At 35.9% G+C, this 19,392-nt stretch overlaps 1 protein-coding gene across 1 annotated transcript in view; it reads right to left on the reverse strand.

Annotated features, from left to right (window-relative positions):
- GPR149 (G protein-coupled receptor 149) overlaps nucleotides 1–19,089 on the reverse strand; it is a 60,205-nt gene extending 41,116 nt beyond the window's left edge. The window contains exons 1-3 of the mRNA XM_047755029.1: nucleotides 18,076–19,089; nucleotides 16,938–17,130; nucleotides 11,658–12,115 (exon numbers count right to left, since the gene is read on the reverse strand). Of these exons, the coding sequence (XP_047610985.1) occupies nucleotides 11,658–12,115; nucleotides 16,938–17,130; nucleotides 18,076–19,089 (1,665 nt within the window). The remainder of the gene's footprint in view (nucleotides 1–11,657; nucleotides 12,116–16,937; nucleotides 17,131–18,075) is intronic.
- Nucleotides 19,090–19,392: the final 303 nt, after the last annotated feature.

Genomic DNA, 19,392 nt, shown 5'->3' on the forward strand with positions numbered 1-19,392 from the left:
TACTGATTTGTACAGTGCAATTCTAGGGTGTATATCCAAGGGTAGAATTACTAGGGCAAGAGGCAAGTACATATTTAACTTTTGCAGCTATTGCCAAACTGTTATCCAAAGTGGGTTTTAATAATTTTCTCCACCAGCAGCTTATATGAGTTACTACTGTTCCACATTCTTACCAACTCTTGGCATTGTCAGACTATTTGAATTTAGCTGTTCTTGTGGGTGCTCAGTGGCTTCTCATTGCTATTTTATTTTATCTTTTTGTCTTTTTAGGGCTGCACCTGTAGCATATGGAGGGTCCCAGGCTAGGGGTTGAATCAGAGCTGTAGCTGCCAGCCTACACCACAGCCACAGAAACATGGGATCTGAGCTGTGTCTTGATCTACACCACAGCTCATGGCAACGCCGGATCCTTAACCCACTGAATGAAGCCAGGGATCGAACCTGTGTCCTCATGGATACTAGTCAGATTTGTTTCCACTGAGCCACGACGGGAACTCCCCATTGCTATTTCAAATGAGTGTTTCATAACGTTAATGATGTGGCATACCTTTATATGTGTTTATAGCTATCTAGATTTCCTCTTATGAGAAGTACCAGTTTAAATCTTTTGCTCATATACTCTTGGGTTGTCTTATTTTCTTACTGATTTATTGGTGTTCTTCATACATTACATAGTCTAAACACAAGTTCTTTGTTATTGTATATTTTGCAAATGTCCACACAAGAATTTTTACAAAATGTTGATACTCAAATCTTACTTCAGACCAATTAAATCAGAATTTCTGTAGGTAGGGTCCAGGCACTTTTAAAGGTGCCCCATAAGTTCCTAATCTGCCTTTGTGAGGGGACTAGATTAGAATTTAGTGTAAGAAATGACTTGCTAACCATCAAAATTATCTCTCTGAAGCAGTTATGGTAGTGGATATGGAGAATGTCTCTGGACAGATAGCCTGGTTTTGCTCCCAGGCTCTGATAGACTTTAGGCTTAACTTCTCTGTACTTTTTTTTCATTTATTCATTGGGTAATAATATCTACCAGATCGTCCTTGTGAATAATAAATGAGCAATTCTATGTACTGTGTGTGAAACATAGCAAGTGTGATGATAAGTATTACTTATTATCAACATCATCAAGGATTAAATTAGCTGCCTTACAAAGTAACGAGAGCCAGTATTTCCTTAATGGGAAAACATTAGAAACCTTACAATAAGATCAGGGATAAGGCAAGATTTCCTGTCTCTTCTACAATTTAACATTGTCCTAGAGGTATTAGCCAATACGACCAGAAAGGAGAAATTAGCTGTGTAACGACTGATAAAGTAAAACTACCTCTATGTGTTGATGATATATCTAGAAAACCCTAGATAATCAATGATAACCAAAGATTTTATTTAAATAATAAAATAACTCAGTAGTGTAACAAATATAGTATTTTTTTTTTCTTTTTGGCCACACTCGTGGCATTGAAGTTCCCAGGCCAGGGATCAAATTCTAGCCAGGGCTACAACTTACACCACAGCTGTGGCAAAGCCAGATCTTTAACCCACTGTGCCAGGCCAGGGATTTAACCTGCGCTGCATTGTACAAGATCCTTAACCTACTGTGCCACAGTGAGAAACCCACAGGTATTTAATAGGAATAAATCAATATCTTTAATATATACAAACAATAACCACTTAAAGGACATGATGGTAGAGAAAAACCTCACTTACAATGTAAACAATGAAGATCAACAAGGCTAACTGAATATACCTAACAGAAATGTGTAAAGCTTATAGGGAAAAAATTTTTAAATTTTTCAGGAGAAAGATAACAAGTGTAGACTAGAACAAATGGAAAGACAACCCCTGTTTGTGGGTAGGACAACTTAACATTACAAAAATGTCAGCTCTCTCTCTACTCACTGTAAACTTAACTCAATGCTGATAAAGCTTATTTTATGGAGTTAGGCAGGTTGAAAGCAAAATGGATACTGAAAAGCAAACATGTGAGAATAGCAAGGAAAATACTGAAAAAGAAAAAAAAAAGAGGAGTTCCCGTCGTGGCGCAGTGGTTAACGAATCCGACTAGGAACCATGAGGTTGCGGGTTTGATCCCTGCCCTTGCTCAGTGGGTTGACGATCCGGCATTGCCATGGGCTGTGGTGTAGGTCACAGATGCAGCTTGGATCCTGCTTTGCTGTGGCTCTGGTGTAGCCCAGCGGCTACAGCTCCGATTAGACCCCAAGCCTGGGAACCTCCATATGCTGCAGGAGCGGCCCAAGAAATAGCAAAAAGACCAGAAAAAAAAAAAAAAGAAAAAGAAAAAAAAGAAGAGTGAGGAGGCCAGGACTAATAGACATTAATGCTCACTAGAATATAATAGCCTCTCTAATTAAAACAGTAAACAGTAAGATACCAGGGCACGAATAGACTAATGGTGAAATAGAATAGACCTCAGTAGACATGGAAATTTAGTATAAGAAAAAGATGATATCTCAGAACACTGTGGGTAATGACTGACTTTTAAATAAATGATTTTTCAATAAATAAATAGGTAATTCTTTGGGAAAAAGTCAAAATTATATTCACATATTATACCAAGTACAAAAATAAATTCCAAATGGGTCTAGGATCTAAATTTAAAAATTGAAACCATATGAGTACTAGAAGAAAACTTGGGGTGAACTCCATTTAAAACAGGCTTTCTTTCAATTAAAAAAAAACTCAAACAAACAAACAAACAAAACCTGGCTTTCTAACCATGACTCGAAATCAGAGGCAGGTCAGCAAAAGATTTATAGTTTTTATCATAAACAAATTTTAAAGTTGTGCATGTTAAAAAAAATCATAAGTTTTTAAGACAAATGACAAACTAGGAAAAATATTTGTAATATCACAGAAAGCTGATACCCCTAATATATAAATAACTTTTAAAAATTAAAGGATAAAGGGTCAAAACTCCAACTGAAAGATGTGAAGATGAAAAGAGTTTACAAAAAATTAGAAGATAAAAAAGGCTCTTAAATGAAAACTACTCAAACTCACTTTATTATAACTATAATTTATAATTATCTAACCATAATTTAAAACAATCTGGGAGAGCATTACTCTTTTATCAGACTGGCAAAAATTAAAAAATATGATAATATATTCTATTACTGAGGTCGTGGGGAAAAGGGTCTTCTGTTATATGTTGCTGGTAGCAGTGCAAAACATGATCATCAAGTTTACAAAATTACACTTAACTCGGGGCCCAGAAATTCTAATTCTAGGAAATTATCCTAAAGATATACTTCCAAAAATATGAAATATGCATATGTATATATATATGGTTATTCACTACAATATTATTTTTAATTACAAATATTAGAAACAATCTAAAGGCCCGTATGAGAGAGTGACTGAATGAATTAGCTATGGTGTATTTACACTATGGATTATCATATAGCTATAAAAAGAATGGGAAGGTCTCTATGAACTGATAAGAAGTGACTTCTTGGATATACTGTTTAATGAAAAAAGGCAAAATGAAAAAGATTATATGTAAGGGAGAAAAAGATATAAGAAGATATGAATGTATCAGATCATGTATTGTGCAAAAAGAAATATAGGAAGATTAAACCAGAAACTATGATATTGGTTACTTACAGGGGATAGGATAGGAGGGAACAGGTTGTAAGAATGGGAAAATGGAAACAGGGAAAAGGAATGAGGGAGGATATACCTTTTCTATAGTTTCAACTCTTGGAAACATGGTAATAACTTCACATACTGGAACATAAATAAAATAAAAATAATGTGAGAGGAAATCAAAATGTGATAAAATGAGGGGAATGGAAATGAAAATAACTAACCTAACTAAATATGGAAGATTGCATTGTGACTATAAACTGTAAGGTTAAAGATAAAAAGAAATATACATGACTACTAGACTCCAGTTAATATTTTTTTCCACAGTGGTATGGATTAGCAATTCTAAAACTACTTTATGGGATTGAGCAGATAAGTAAATATATTTGTGGAGAAGAGGAGCCATTTTTTTCTCTGTCAGAAAAAGAAGTAATAAGTAAGAAAAGAAAAAACTATGAATGAATCCTGTGGTATTTGATTGGATTGGAGGTATCAGCATAAATGCATGGTTTAAAATGATTTATACAGAGAAATTGATATAGAAATATAGATGCATATACGAGCATACATATTTATATTTCCTAGATCTGTCCAATGTTAGGGTCTAGAAGCAAGACATCTCAGTAACAATAAGCATACCTAGCACACAGATGTTGGTTTTCAAACCCCATTCTCCAATAAAAGGGAATATAGCTCCTTGGAAAAATGGTTGATTCTTCAGGGAAAATACAAGATGAGGTTGGAATATTTTGTGTTGCTAGAAAGTAAGGGATTGCTTAAAAAAAAAAAAAAGAGGGAGTTCCTGTCGTGGCGCAGTGGTTAACGAATCCAACTAGGAACCATGAGGTTGCGGGTTCGGTCCCTGCCCTTGCTCAGTGGGTTGACGATCTGGCGTTGCCGTGAGCTGTGGTGTAGGTTGCAGACGCGGCTCAGATCCGGCGTTGCTGTGGCTCTGGCGTAGGCCGGAGGCTACAGCTCCGATTGGACCCCTAGCCTGGGAACCTCCATATGCCGCGGGAGCAGCCCAAAGAAATAGCAAAAAGACAAAAAAAAAAAAAAAAGAGGATGGTGTATTGTATGGATAAAAGCATTAACCTGAAGATGCTCCCAATGGCCAAATTTAGGACAATTGGAGTAATAAAATAAAATATAGTGTAGCTTATAACTTATAGATTAAAATAAATATCTATAATCTCATAATGATGTAAACAAGTACATAAAGAGAGAAGAAGAGATAATTTTTTCTTGCTGGAAAGTTCCAATGATAAATATAGAAGGAATTATAGAAATAGAAAATCACCTTCATATGATAATTATTGCAGGAAAGAGTCATCAATGAATACTAAAATTAGTGGGCAAAAGTATGACAGGAAACAATACTTGGATGCCTCAAAATACCTCCCTGCAGGATACTTATAAATTACAATGGGAAAAATAATAACTTTACATGGAGAAATCTGGCAGACATCTCCTTTACTAAGTGATCAAAGTTTACATCACCATAATTATCAGATTTATCATCATCTTGTACCTGTTAATATGATGCTCTGGGAAGAGCAAACATTATTTCTCTCAAACATTATTCTCTCTCTCTCTCCCTCTTTTTTTTTTTTTCTTTTTAGGGCCCTACCTGCGAAATATGGAGGTTACCAGGCTAGGGGTCAAATCAGAGCTGCAGCTGCCAGCCTACACCACAGCCACAGCAACATGGGATTGGAGCTGTATCTGCAACCTACACCGCAGCTCACAGCAATGCTGGATTTTTAACCGACTGAACAAAGCCAAGGTTTGAACCTGAGTCCTCATGACTCATTGAACATGAGTCCTCATGGATACTAGTTGGTTCATTACAGCTGAGGCCCAATGGGAACTCCCATTTCTGCGTTGTTCTTGTTAAAAATGAATAACTTCAATTTAATCAATGTAAAATATATGATAATTACAAACTGAAGGATATTTCAGAAACAACAAAACAAATTGGCTGGTTGTCTTCAAAAATGTCAAAGTCAAGTAAGACACAGAAGACTATGGAATTGCTATAGACTGAAGACTCTGAGGAGACATGACCCAAATGCACTAAGAAAGTGAGGATTAGGTTTTGGACCAGAAAGGGACATCGGCAGGATAATTGGAAAATAAGGCGTATAAATTAGCTGTTAATTTCCTAATAATTACATTGCTATATTGTAACATGTTAACCTTAGTGGAAACTGAGGAAGGATATATATAAAACTTTCATACTATTTTAAAAATTGTTTTGTAACTCTGAAATTAGTTCACAATAAAAAGATTTAAAAATGTAGTGAGGGAGTTCCTGCTGTGGTACAGCAGGTTAAGGATCCAGCATTGCTGCAGCTGTAGTGTAGGTCACAGCTCCAACTTGGATTTAATCCCTGGCCCAGGAATGTCCATTTATCATGCGTAAGGGCAATAAATAAATTAATAATAATAATAATATAGTGACTGTCTGGCCACTTATAAATAATGGGTAATACTCAATAGAAATTGTAGAAGAAATTCAAACTTAACTGGGCCCTTCCAATACATGGCTTTTAAGGCCTCCTTAAACCATGAGGCTTTTGTGAGAATATTAAGGGGCTCTTTAGCTTCAAAAGTGAATTATAGGGTTCTACATACGTTTTGATCCAATGCTAATTCCCTTGATCTGTAGAAAGTGAACAGTTAAACAGCTCAGTTTTACTTCATTTCAGCAAATGATGCATACAGTGAGGATCACAACATGTGTTATGAAATATTCAAATTGGTTTACAATGAAATTCTCTTAGTTTTAACTTTCAAGACTTTAAATACTTGAGAACAAATTTACATTTATGAATGAGTTTTAAACCACGCTCTAAATAGCCATTCTAAACTATACCAGACAATCAATCACACAAATGGCTGGAACAATTTAAATCGGGTGAAAATTATACTCTCAAGTGGAGAGAAGTAGATTCCAAAACAGTATGTGCAATATGATTCCATTTTTATCAAAAACAAAAATATATGCTTAGGAAAGAGCCTAAAGTTTTATGATAAAATGTAAACAGTAATTAACTCTGGATGGTTAGAAATGGGTGTTTTTCTTTGCTTATCAGCAATTTCTAAATTTTCTACAACAGTTATGTTACCTGGTAATCATTAAACAATAAGGATTATAAATTTTTTTTGGTCTTTTTGCCATTTCTAGGGCCACTCCCTTGGCATATGGAGGTTCCCAGTCTAGGGGTCTAATCAGAGCTGTAGCCACTGGCCTATGCCAGAGCCATAGCAACGCGGGATCCGAGCCGCATCTGCAACCTACACCACAGCTCACAACAACGTCGGATCCATAACCCACTGAGCAAGGCCAGGGATTGAACCCTCAACCTCATGGTTCCTAGTTGGATTCATTAACCACTGAGCCATGAGGGGAACTCCATAAATGTTTTTTAAAAAGAACAGTGTATCAATTTTTCAGAAGTGTTTAGAACTAACCACTCTAAACAAATGGATGTAGCTAAATATAAAATATCTATGTTCCAGTCATTCCCTATTAGGATGAGGCTACATCTTTGCCTTGAGTCTATAAACGGGAGGTGATAAGTGAGTTTTTCTCCTACATCACTTCAGTTGAAAATGTCAAAAATTACTCAGAGAACAAGTGTAAGCATTTGCAATTATCAAGCTGACAATGTCACAGGAAACACAACATTTATGCTTAATTTAAATTTTTAATTGTTTTTTTTAATTAAAAAGACAATAGGCGTTTTTCAGGGAGAGGGAGGATATATGTGTATTGGGGTATTTTTTCTAGTCTTATTTCACTTTATGCATCATATATTAATGGAAAGAGTTGATTTTGCCCTATCCTTTAAACTAGTATCGATCTCCTAGTGATTGGAACCTAAAACATACTTCTTAAATTTTAGGAAGAAGTACTTAAAAAGAAGTACTTAAAGTAAGTACTTAAACTATGGTTGGTTCAGAGGCACATTACTGATTCTGTAGGCCTGGGATGGGACTTTGATTTTGAACCAGAGTCACCAGGGAATTTGCTGAAACTGCAGAATCTTTGATCCTACCTCAGATCTACTCAATCACAATCACATTTTAATAAGATCTCCATTTGACTTATTTGTGTGTTAAAGTTTGAGAAGCTCTGATCTCAAGAGCCCAAAATAGTCTAAATTGACATTTGGTTTCTACAGTTTTCTAGAATAATGATTTAAAGAAATAATATTTTTTAAAAAATTATGGAAACTAAAGTTGCCCCTGAACTCTGTAAGCAAACAACTTGGATTTGTAAAACTGTTATAGATAGTTAAAACATTCTCCATAAAATAAAAATAACGCATCTTTGATTCCCTGGTGACTTTAAAGTTTTTTCTTGTTGGCTTATTCATCCTCATACTAAACGATTTGTGTAGCTAATTGCAAAGCAATCATTCACCCATTTCACTCTCATTTGAGAAGGATCGTTTTGCAACCCATTTTTCTATATTTTACTGGCTTTCATCTTTTAAATGCTATGATGATAGAATTATAAGTGGGACTAAGTGGGATAATGACAGCATTATCTTTTTTCTTATTTACAATTATAAATAAATGAATTTCTAGAGGTTTAAGACAGCCCATTAAAAGAAAAGAAAATGGAATCCACATGTAAATTGATGAGTCTAGTATTAAAAGAGAAAATTAGAGTGATCTTCTATAAGCAACTAAATTATTTTATAATTTTCCTAATTCATAGATGACAAAACTTTGAGGTTCTGGAAAAATCATTATTTCACCTGAAGAACAGTTATACCATGGCTACCACATTAAAACTTTGTAACTGAAGAACTATGACATTTTTTACTATTTTTTCCTGAACATTTAAACAGTAAACTACTTAGGATTCTACCTACTAGGGGTCCAAAAAGGAGTGATTATGTGGCTAATTTTTAACACTGAATTTCAGTCTTATAAACACTCAACTCTGTTACATTTTCTTGGATTACATTGAAACTTACTGAAATCATTCTACTACCATATTCTTTATAATGTAACCTTGATCTGACACTTTCACTCCTACAGAATTTCTAGCAAGATATACTGAGAATTTGTTTACTCACACAACCTCTAAAAAATTTTTAAGCAACATGAATTGTAAAAACATGCTAGGGCTAACTAAATACACTTAAAATCAAACTTGCCTCTTTTTTTAAATTCTAAAAACAAACAGGCACAATTCAATATAGTTATGAGCTGTAAAATTGAGCCTAAATATCTGAAAGTACAACCATAGAAAATCAAAAGAGATAGTGTTTTCAGAGAGTTCCCACAGTGTCTACCACAGTAATTTGTCATTACTATAAGATACATAAGTTCACCTTACTTTCAGAGCAAAGAAGGAACTGGAAAGAAAAGGATGAAATGAAAATGCTCAGTCACCACCCACTCCCTTGAAATAACTGCTGGTGAAGAACAGGGTAAGAATTAAAACCAGTCTTTGGTCATAGGAAAAGTTCTCATAAGCGTTTCAAGGTTAAATGTATTTTGGTTAAATTGTTTTCTAAGGGAAGGTCATGCCAATAACATCAGCTTATGGCTTAAGGACTTCTTTCTGTTGTTTTAAAATTTATGATAGTAATTTCACTTAATTTTAATTAGTCTCTGAAAATATAAATTTTACATTTCTTGAATAGTGTATTATTTCTTTCACCACTAATCATTTTTTACAAAGATCATTTTAAATTGGTTTCCTAAACTTGCTTTTCACAAATGCTATCAATACTAAAACAAATCTTTGAGTGAAAGATACATGGATTGATCAACATTTTGTGCTTTGCATATATTAGTTTTTTTATTTATAGAGGTTTGTAAGTTGTGCTTCATCATTCTCATAAGACAATATAGGTATAGGGAAACAATGTCTGATCCTTTCACATATTTCTAAGTGTTGTTAATTGATTATATTATCCTTTCACATATTTCTAAGTGTTGTTAATTGATTATATTATCCAACCAAGACTTTTAAATAAAGTTTAAGGTGGGATAATTCAGGTGGTAATCCCCATAGTTTTGACAAAATACATTAGAAAACGAAGTCATTTAAAGTACTGTTGAATGGGAAAAAAGCAAGTCTCAGAAATGATAACATCTTTAGAAAGCTCAAAATAGGCATAATTAAGCAATATATTATGTCAGATATACATTCATTTGTGATAAAACAATAAGATAAAAAAGCATGAACAAGATTCAAGATAGCTGTAATCCCTAAGGGGTAAACATGAGAATGGAATAAGGGAATAGCTCACAGTTGCTGTAGTTGCTAGTTATTGGGATGCACGTGCGCGCGCACGCGCGTGCACACACACACACACACACACACACACACACACACACACACACACACACACACAAACACCATTATGAATATTACTCAGTTTTAAGTGCAAGAAAACCAGGATGTTTATCTTATTTGTAAATAAATTGACATTAATATTATAAGGATTCTCTAGCTGGTGTACCACATTTTTCTAAAAATGCTAAGCATTGGGAGTTCCTGCTGGTCTAGTGATTAGGATTTGGTGCTTTCATCGAGTGGCCCAGGTTCAATCCCTAGTCTGGGAACTGAGATCCTACATCAAGCCACTGCACACCATAGACAAAAAAGAACATACTGAGTATTGTGTCCTGCCAATAATATACTTGTCATTGTATTTTTCAGTTTACAGCAAATATTTAATGATTTTTTGAGATACCTAATCACTAATGACTATGAATAACTATATTTAATAATATATTTTGTATATTTTATTTTATTATCCAACTTTAAAAAGTTGGCAATATCAAAGTAAAACTAGGGGTTTTAAATAGTCAAGGAGAATAAAGGAAATATCAAATTAGTCTGTACATGTTCATAGTTGGTGCTGTGTGGTCATATTTTGATCAATGACTTCAATATTACTAGCAGATATTTGAAGAACTATATTTTTGATTCCAGAGACTAGGGGCAGGTGGACTTTGATTTTCATTAAGTCACATAGAAAAAGGTTTCTCTTCCTAGTAAATCAACTGTGGAAAGCAAGGGCAACTCCAGTTGTCAGATGTGAGAATTTGAAGGAATGAAAAATCTTACATCAATATCATACTATAAATTCAATAAAATATAAGTATCCCTCCTCATTCTAGGTAGGCTGACATCTAAGAAAGAACAGGATAAGATTAAGGTACAAATTCTTTTTTTTTTTTTGTCTTTTTGTCTTTCTAGGGCCACACCTGTGGCATATGGAAGTTCCCAGGCTAAGGGTTGAATCGGAGCTATAGCTGCTGACTTACACCACAGCCACAGCAATGCAGGATCCGAGCCATGTCTGCAACCTACACTGCAGCTCACGGCAACGCCGGATACTTAGCCCACTGGGCGAGGCCAGGGATCGAACCTGCAACCTCATGGTTCCTAATCAGATTCGTTTCTGCTGCACCCCGATAGGAACTCCCAAATTCTCTTATAAAATATTTATATATCCATTCTTCTATCCTTAATGATGTAACATTTAACAGGGTTTTTGAAATGGTTCACTTGGGTGATTCTGGAATAGATCTTATTTTCCTTAATGAATACTATAGGGACTAATTTCAGCAAGACCTACAGGCAAGCTATCTAATAAAGTTACAACAGGACTACCTCTTCACCACTAGCTGTATAATTACCTGCCCTCAAACCTCGACTGGGGACTTGTGGAATACTTTTCGGGTGAAGAAAAAATAAGACATACAAGTTAACTAATTTGAAATAAGTTCTGAGGGACTAGTCTAAATTTACACAGATTACTTCTCAAAGAGCCTATGCAATTCTACCAGTCCCCAAATATATATTTTTTGAATGAAAATGGAGAACTAATTTAAAAAATTTAAAAGAAGTCACTTTGAAATCAAATTTAGTATTATGGAAATTAATTAGGGCAAGTGAAAATAACCTTGGACTTGACTGAATGAAATAAGCAGCTCGTATTTTTTTTCATGTTGTCATATTAGGTCTCACTTTTAATTTCACAGGAAGAACAAACTTACTGTACCTGGCGAGGTGTTCTTTCTGATTTACTCCTACACCATTCCCAGTCTGAAAGATCTGGTTTCTGACTGTCTTCATGAGAAAGTCTTCTTTCTGGCCCTTCCAAAAAGGTGGTTTCATCATGTTTAATATCACCTTCTGTTTTTTCAAAAAGCAGTGGATCAACACCCTTTTCATTGTGGGAATCCTGCTTAGTCTCTGTAATATCGGTGTTTGTGCATTTGTTGATGCCACTTAGTGTGGAGCTGTCCAGAGAGGGTGTGGTGCTGATTTCCACTTTTATGGCACTGAAGATATCCTGAGTGTCTCTCTGAGAGTCTTTTGTGGTTTTGCACTCATAGTTCATGAGGTTGTGATAGGATGTAGAATATTCATCATCATCATAGTAATCTTCATGTGCTATTTTATAAATTCCATAACTCTGTTGGAATGATAGATTGAATTCAAAGCATCTCCTCTTGACTACATAAAAACAAAAACAAAAAATCCATAATTAGGAAGGTAGATATAAACAGAAGTTAGATATACAAAGTGAGGAAGATGCACTCAACTTGATTAGAATACATTTTAAAACTATCTTCATTTACTTCTTATCAATTATGCATTATATCTCACAAATTCAAGCCATCCTATCATTGAGGGCCTAATTGTTCTCACACAGAAAGCCATGTAAAATCATCTGAGCTACTCAGCTGACAACACTAATAACAGATATAGCTGCTTTAAATATTTTGATATATATCATTCCTGAAGTTTATATGTTTACCAATGCATATGTTAAAAATTAGATAATGTTGCAATACAGTTTTTAAACTTTTAAAAATAACATGTACATTCCTGAATAAATATGAAATGAACTATAAAAAAGATATTTATATTTCTGTGAACTGAAGCACTTTAGAACATGTCTATGTACCTGATTAATTACAAGATGAGTTTAGCAGGAACACAAAATTTTCTATGATTTAAATCAGGTGAAATATGATGGTATCCTACATATAGCTCTACTATTTGGTGAATATGGTATAAAGTCTTAGTAGAATAACAAGTGACAATGCAACATAAGTGATACAAATATTGTGTGTGAATGTCATTAAATACTTGATAATTTTTTTGTATGTTAAGAATGACTTTATATCAAGATGGTAGGCAAAATGCAATGCAGTGATTTGGTTTTCATCTTTCAAACATGGCTCATTTCAAAAGCTTTTTTTCTACTTGGATAGCTCTGTGTTTTATGCACACATTTAGGTATCTGCGGTGGGAAAATTAACAACTAAAAATTTCTATGAAAACAATAGGTAAAATTTGATTCATTTTATAATACATTCTAGTGTCATTCATATGCTGATTCTATTACTGAAATTGTTTCAGAACTGAAGATTTATAAAACAATTCTGAAGGAAAGGTAGAATTTATAGGTATTATTCATTATTTGAACCAAACAGTGTTTATAGTCTAGTAAAATTAAATTAGGATTTTTAATTTACTTTTATGGTGTGAAAGTTGATGGAACTAAAAGAATATTTTAATTATTGATGAGTTTCCCTCTTCTCTACAAAAAGATTAAAGTGACAAATGGTCACTCAAGAATATTAAGCAAATAACAACTATCATGAAAATTACAATTTTATCACGCAAATGATTAAATTGATATTTGTAGCTATATATTTTATTACCTGCATAACTATGAAATATAAAGCAAAAAAGGAGTAAGGTTTTTGAAAGATTGTGCAGAATTTGTCAATGGAGTCTCTACCTCCATGTCATGAGGTGCAAAAAGGAGTCTGAGGCAGGCTATGAGAAGGGAGTGGGACTGCAATAGATACAGTGGGAATGGCAGTATTCCTGGGTCAGTTATGCACACAGGTCCTGACATTTGACACAACAACCCTACATAATAAAAGGTGTTTTGGTTCTATTTTGCATTTGAGAAAACTGAGGCTGATAGAAGAAATCTACCTAAGATTACTTACCTGGTAAAGAGATTTGAATTTAAAGCTGACTCCAGAATTGGAGTTATTAACCTCTATGTAAAATTGCTTTACTGCTAACCAGACTCATGACAGAAATATGTTAATGAAAGCAGAATATCCCAGATGTGTTATCTTTAAGTTAAGGTAAGTATATTAATTATGAAATGTAACGAATATAAACATTTCTTGTTAGTGATTTTTCTTTAACATGAGGTAAATTATGACTAACTGATGAAGATAATAGGATATAATAATATAACAAGAGTTGGTAGTATTTGAATAGTAACTTACAAGAAACTTAATGACCATCAGAAAAGAGTCAGGATCTTTTGCACTTATGAAAAATACATCTAATGCTACCTTTGTTCTGAAAAGTAAAACCGTGGATAAACCTTAGCTCTAGTCTTTTGCTTTTAATTGCATCTTGCTAATGACAATTTTAGATATAAGTAATTACATCAGTTTATAAATATATATAATTATTCAGAGTAATACATCATCAGATACTTTGATTTTGTCAAAAAAATCTGAAAATCTGATTCTTATAGAAAATATTTTAACTGTTTAATTTAAAAAGCATCATGTCATGCAAACAAAATCAGTCTGAGAGCCATATCTAATCCACATGTCTGCCACCTGAGACCTCTGTGTTAAAACCATCTTTTTTAAAGACCACTTTTATTTTGAGACATTAGAAATACCAATTATTGTTGGAAATAGGAGAGAATTATTATTTCTGGAAATTATTCTCCATTACTGACATTCATTTTCTGGTTGCATGTCTCTCAATTTCCATACAGTGAAGCTGAGATATACAATTATGTTTACATCAGCAAAATGAACCCAGGGCAAATATGAGTTAGGAAAAAAATATTTTCATTTCCTTGCTTCTGGAGTTCCCAGCAAAAGAATGTAATATGGTGATATTAGTTTTTTAAGGAGAAAAATCTTAAATGTGAAATGGGGCCATCAAAGTACAATAGCTATATAGAATCAAAGTACTGTTACTGATCAAGCACTTTCCCACCTGAGGATGAGCCATCTTTAGGGTTTCAAAATTCTGTTTTTGTGTTCTTCTAGCAATAGGAAATTTTATGGTGAGTCCTCAGACAGTGAAAACACCATTCTTATTCTTAGAATTTCCCTGAGATCAAAGAGAGAATGGAGCTACACAGACATAGATAACAGACTTGAGGTTGCCAAGGGGGAGGGGAGAGGGAGTGGGATGAACTGGAAGTTTGGGATTAGTAGATGCAAACCATTACAATTAGAATGGATAAACAACAAAGTCCTACTGTATAGCACATAGAACTGTACCCAATCTCCTGGGATAGAGTGCCATTGAAAATAATATTAGAAAAAAAGAATGTATATGAATGTAAGTAACTTTGCTGTATAACAGAAATTGGCACAACATTGTAAATCAACTATACATTAATAAAATATTAAATAAAATCAAATCTCAAGGGTGGAAACAAAAAGAGAATGGAGCCATTTTAAACTAATGTTTCTCACAATGTTTTATTTTTGAAGCCATACTCCCCAAACTTGCATTTTAACACATCCCCTGGAATTTTAAAATAAATATAAATGAGGGGAATGGTAATTTTGGAGGAAAAACATTATTTTGATTTTGAGTTATAGTTCTAATTTCTAACATGAGATATTAACATGATTATTGATTCTGCTTGCCTGCTGAATAGGTTCTTCTGCCTTGTGTAGTACAAGATAGAATGCTTCCTAAACAATTTAAGTGATTGATCTGTTGCATTGCTTTGTTTTCAGCTCGATTTAGGTGCCCTTTAATTTTAAAAAATGTCTGCCCTAAACTCTTCTTGTCTTTCTCACAATCTTAAATACTATAAGATGGAGCTGGTTCATTAATTTAGGGATAAAATATTAACATTTGATAGAATGGTAAAACTTTCAGGCTTGTAAGTGATCTTTATATGTTCTATGTTCATCTGCTTGGCCCAAAAGATTTATTATTAATTTTCTGTGTCACTGAAGCTCTGGATATTAAGCCCCAGAAGCACATACTTATTATATAAGTTCCATGGTTATTTTACTTTAGAGACATATTTTATTTTAAATATTTTATTTAAAAAGCATCCATTCATAAGAAAACTGTATGGCATCTTTAACACTAAAAAAAAAAAATCTTCTAGTCATTTGAAAATTCTACATCAAATGTCATTAATACATAGAAAATGACCAGCTCATGACTAATTAATGTTTATAAAATAACCCTGTTGAAGATCTGATTGCAGAATATTCTTTAACAGTTTTCAGTTTTTACAGCCTGAGATGAACTGTTTTTATTTAATCTTTGTTCTCTGTTAAAGAGTAATATACTTGCTTATTTTGAGCAAAGGAAAATTAATGGCACAGTTAATTCAGCATACACTAATGCAGTCTTGGATTTTTAAATGATAGAACATCCTGTCTTTTGTCTGTAAAGACAAAAAATATCCTTTTCTTTCCTGGCAGAGTCAAAAGATACAGGTCATTCCTCAACGTTTCCTATCTCAGTATATGAACAATTACACTTCTAGTGAGTTTTACAACTACAGCAGTGAGTATTCCTGTTGTAGATGTCCTATTCTCTTTAGAACATAGATTTTTTTTTTTAAAGTAACAGCAGGGCTAGATTCATACATGAACACACACTGACAAACTGCCACCTTTGTCCTTTCTTGAAACTATAGGTGTTTTGGGGTTGTTGTTTTGTGTGTATACATGTATTCTTTTCTAAAAGCAGAGGCATACACTTAAAATTTGTCCTGGACTGTTTTTAGGTACTTCTATTGCTTGCTCTGAAAACTTTATAAAATCTTGGAAGAATACAAGCAGCAAAATAATGAAAATGGTTTTCTTTACTGTTTCATCAAATAATAATGGGCTATAATATAATGCATTTTTAACATTTCAAAGATGCAGGTTTCTCACATGTAGACTTGGGAGGGAAATTTATTTCCTACTCTGGGCTCAGAGCTATGGTGATATAACTTCTAAGGGCCTCTGATGACTTCATGCTGTGTTGAGTGAACTCTATCTCTTCTTTTCTTACCTAAAATAATTATTCAATGTACAAGCACATCACAGAGTTGTTTCAAAACTGCCTCATTTAAAACTTACTCCAACACTGTACTAATAATTGTTTCACATTAAAATTTCTTCCCTTTATATGCCATTTAATGTGTCTTTGGACTCCTAATCCCCTATTCAGGCAACTTTCTCAACAGACCACCTTTCTGTGGTTGACTACATACACATTATTCCCAACCTCTGCATCATCCAGAACTTACGTTTTTTCCCGTCGGACGCCACTGCATATGTGTTCTGCTTGCAGTTGATGATGCAGCCACAGGGCAAGTGGGTCCAGTGTTTGGACAAGACAAACACTGGAGTTACAGTAGTGGCTAGGAGGGTTAGCAAAAAGCTGAGTGTCTCAAAGGGAAGGCTCTGAAACCCCAGGACGTGCTGGACCACCATGTGGATCTGCAAAAGCAGAGAGCTTCAGACCTATTACAGGCTAACATTTTCCACTTTGTTAAGCCTTTCCCCATGCATGCTGTCCCAGCTCCCTTCTCCAGGCCCCTTTCCTGATGGAGAGCCAGAAGCTCTGCACTTGGGCTGGCATGCTTGGTTTTGGTGGTGGACTACTGGCATCCCTTGGGAGTAGGCCTGCTGCTCCAGACTGAAAAGAGCTTTGAGGGATTTTACTATCAAGTGCCTGGTCTGTGCCCACTGTCAGCTCAACTTTCCACCAAGGAAGCACAGTCCACAACGTGGGGAATGCTACCCAGAAAACAGGCAAGTGTCTGAAACCTGTACCTGGTACACTAGATGTCTTTTGTCACATTTCTGGCCCTTCGCCTCTTCCAGGCCATTCTTGTCATACTAGGGCACCCACCCACACTATAGCACCACCAAGCTCTCAGCTGGGCTCCCCCCACCTCTCAGCTGGGCTCCCCCTCCCAGAGGCTTTAACAAAAGCCTCTTTAGGCACTCTCTACTTCTGAACACCCTTCTCTTTTCCTGCTGGGGATGGGTGGTGTCCTTACTAGGCAGGAATGGAGCAGAGAGAAGGGCATGACAGAAGATAGGGGAGAAAAAATCCCTTTTTATACCTTCCTCCTTTTCTGAATACTCCCAGATATTGCTACGAAGAGAACATCCTTGACCATGACAGACCTAGGAAAACCAAGTCTCCAGCGCCAGAAAGCGCTCCCCGGCCTCCTCCCCAATTTTGAAGCGAGAAGGCTTCGCGGCTTCTAGTCCTACCCATTCGTGAACTGCCTTCTTCCAAGTGCATCTCTAAAACCGATGCGTTTGTAAACGACTTAACCGCGCGTCCCTGAGTGGCCCTTCAATCAGGGATTCACACACTCAAGACTGCCTGGTACACACACACCCGCGCACTGTGAGCAACCACACTTTTACCATCATGGGCAGCCAAAGGATGACTTTTGTCAGCGCTAGGATCAAAGAGAAGCGCTTCTGCGCTATGCTCACGGTGAAGCTCCTGGTTCCATACAGAATTCCCCGATTCTCACGCCTGCAGACTCCAGCCATAGCGGCAGCACAGCGCCCCGGCCCCTGTCCTGGCCCTGCCCTCGCGGGCGGACCCGGTCCAAACACGGTGTCCGAGCTCGGGAAGCATCCCCTAGAGCACCGCAGGGTCGGCCCCGGAGCATCTTCCTGGGACAGGGAAAGCACTCTCCCCCCAGTTGGAGGGGTCCCTGGAGTAGAAGCTCCGCGGGAAATTTCCTGGTAGTTGGCGTGGAGTCTCGGCGGCTTCTCCGAACACAGCAACTGGTGAGTGAGCGGGACTGAGAGGCAGGCGAGGAGTCCGAAGGCTGAAGTGTACACAGCGAAGAGGAACAGCACGTAGGAGCTGGAGCAGTCGGCCAAGCAGCCCCAAGGCGTGCGCACGAAGGCACCCCAGCCGCACAAAGGGAGTGCAGAGAGCAGCAGACTGGCTGCCCACACTGTCAGCGCCACGCAGAGCACCTGGCCGGATCTTCTGGTGGCTGCCTGGCTCCCCACAGCCCTGTGCATCGTGTAAAAGTTGTAGGAGACTAGGAGAGTCGCCTTCAAGTTGCTCGAGAGGCCCTGGCATAAATATAGTAAGGCAGAAGTGGTGCACAGAGACTGGAAGTAGTCAGGGAGCTCGTTTGGCCACTGCAAAAACATGAAGATGGTCACTGACAAGACACTCATGAGATCATCCCCAGACCAGGAAGCCACAAGCATGGACACAACAGTTCTGTTTTGCATTTTCAGCAGGGAAACTAATGAATAAATGCTGCCTGCCAGGGCTGCCAGAGTCATTAAGCATGTCAGGCAAAAAAGATAGATATTCACTGTTCCTGGTGGATTTAAAAGGTCCGTCGAATTATGATTTTCTTTCCACAAGCTAGAGTCATTTGTTAAGTTACTGAGAAATACAGACATTATCTTTTGTCAATATTTAATTTCTTTTTCAATGAGTCTGTAGATAATCTCAAAATTAAGCATGGTTATTAGTTGCAAATTAGCTCATTTTCTCCTACCAAGTTTCCTTCAAGGTATTTCCCCATCCATCCAGTAGAAAGTGGTCAGATAAGTCTCCTTTAAATCTTACTCAACCCATATTTTAAATCCAACCCATACTGGATTCCACTTAAAGCATCAATAAGAAACTTTTCAACATTTCAATTAAAAACAAACAAACCCAAAACTCCCTCCTGAAACTGTCAAGTTTCAGGCATGAAGGCA

The sequence above is a fragment of the Phacochoerus africanus genome, chromosome 1 (genome assembly GCF_016906955.1).
Source record: "Phacochoerus africanus isolate WHEZ1 chromosome 1, ROS_Pafr_v1, whole genome shotgun sequence".
Taxonomy (NCBI): domain Eukaryota; kingdom Metazoa; phylum Chordata; class Mammalia; order Artiodactyla; family Suidae; genus Phacochoerus; species Phacochoerus africanus.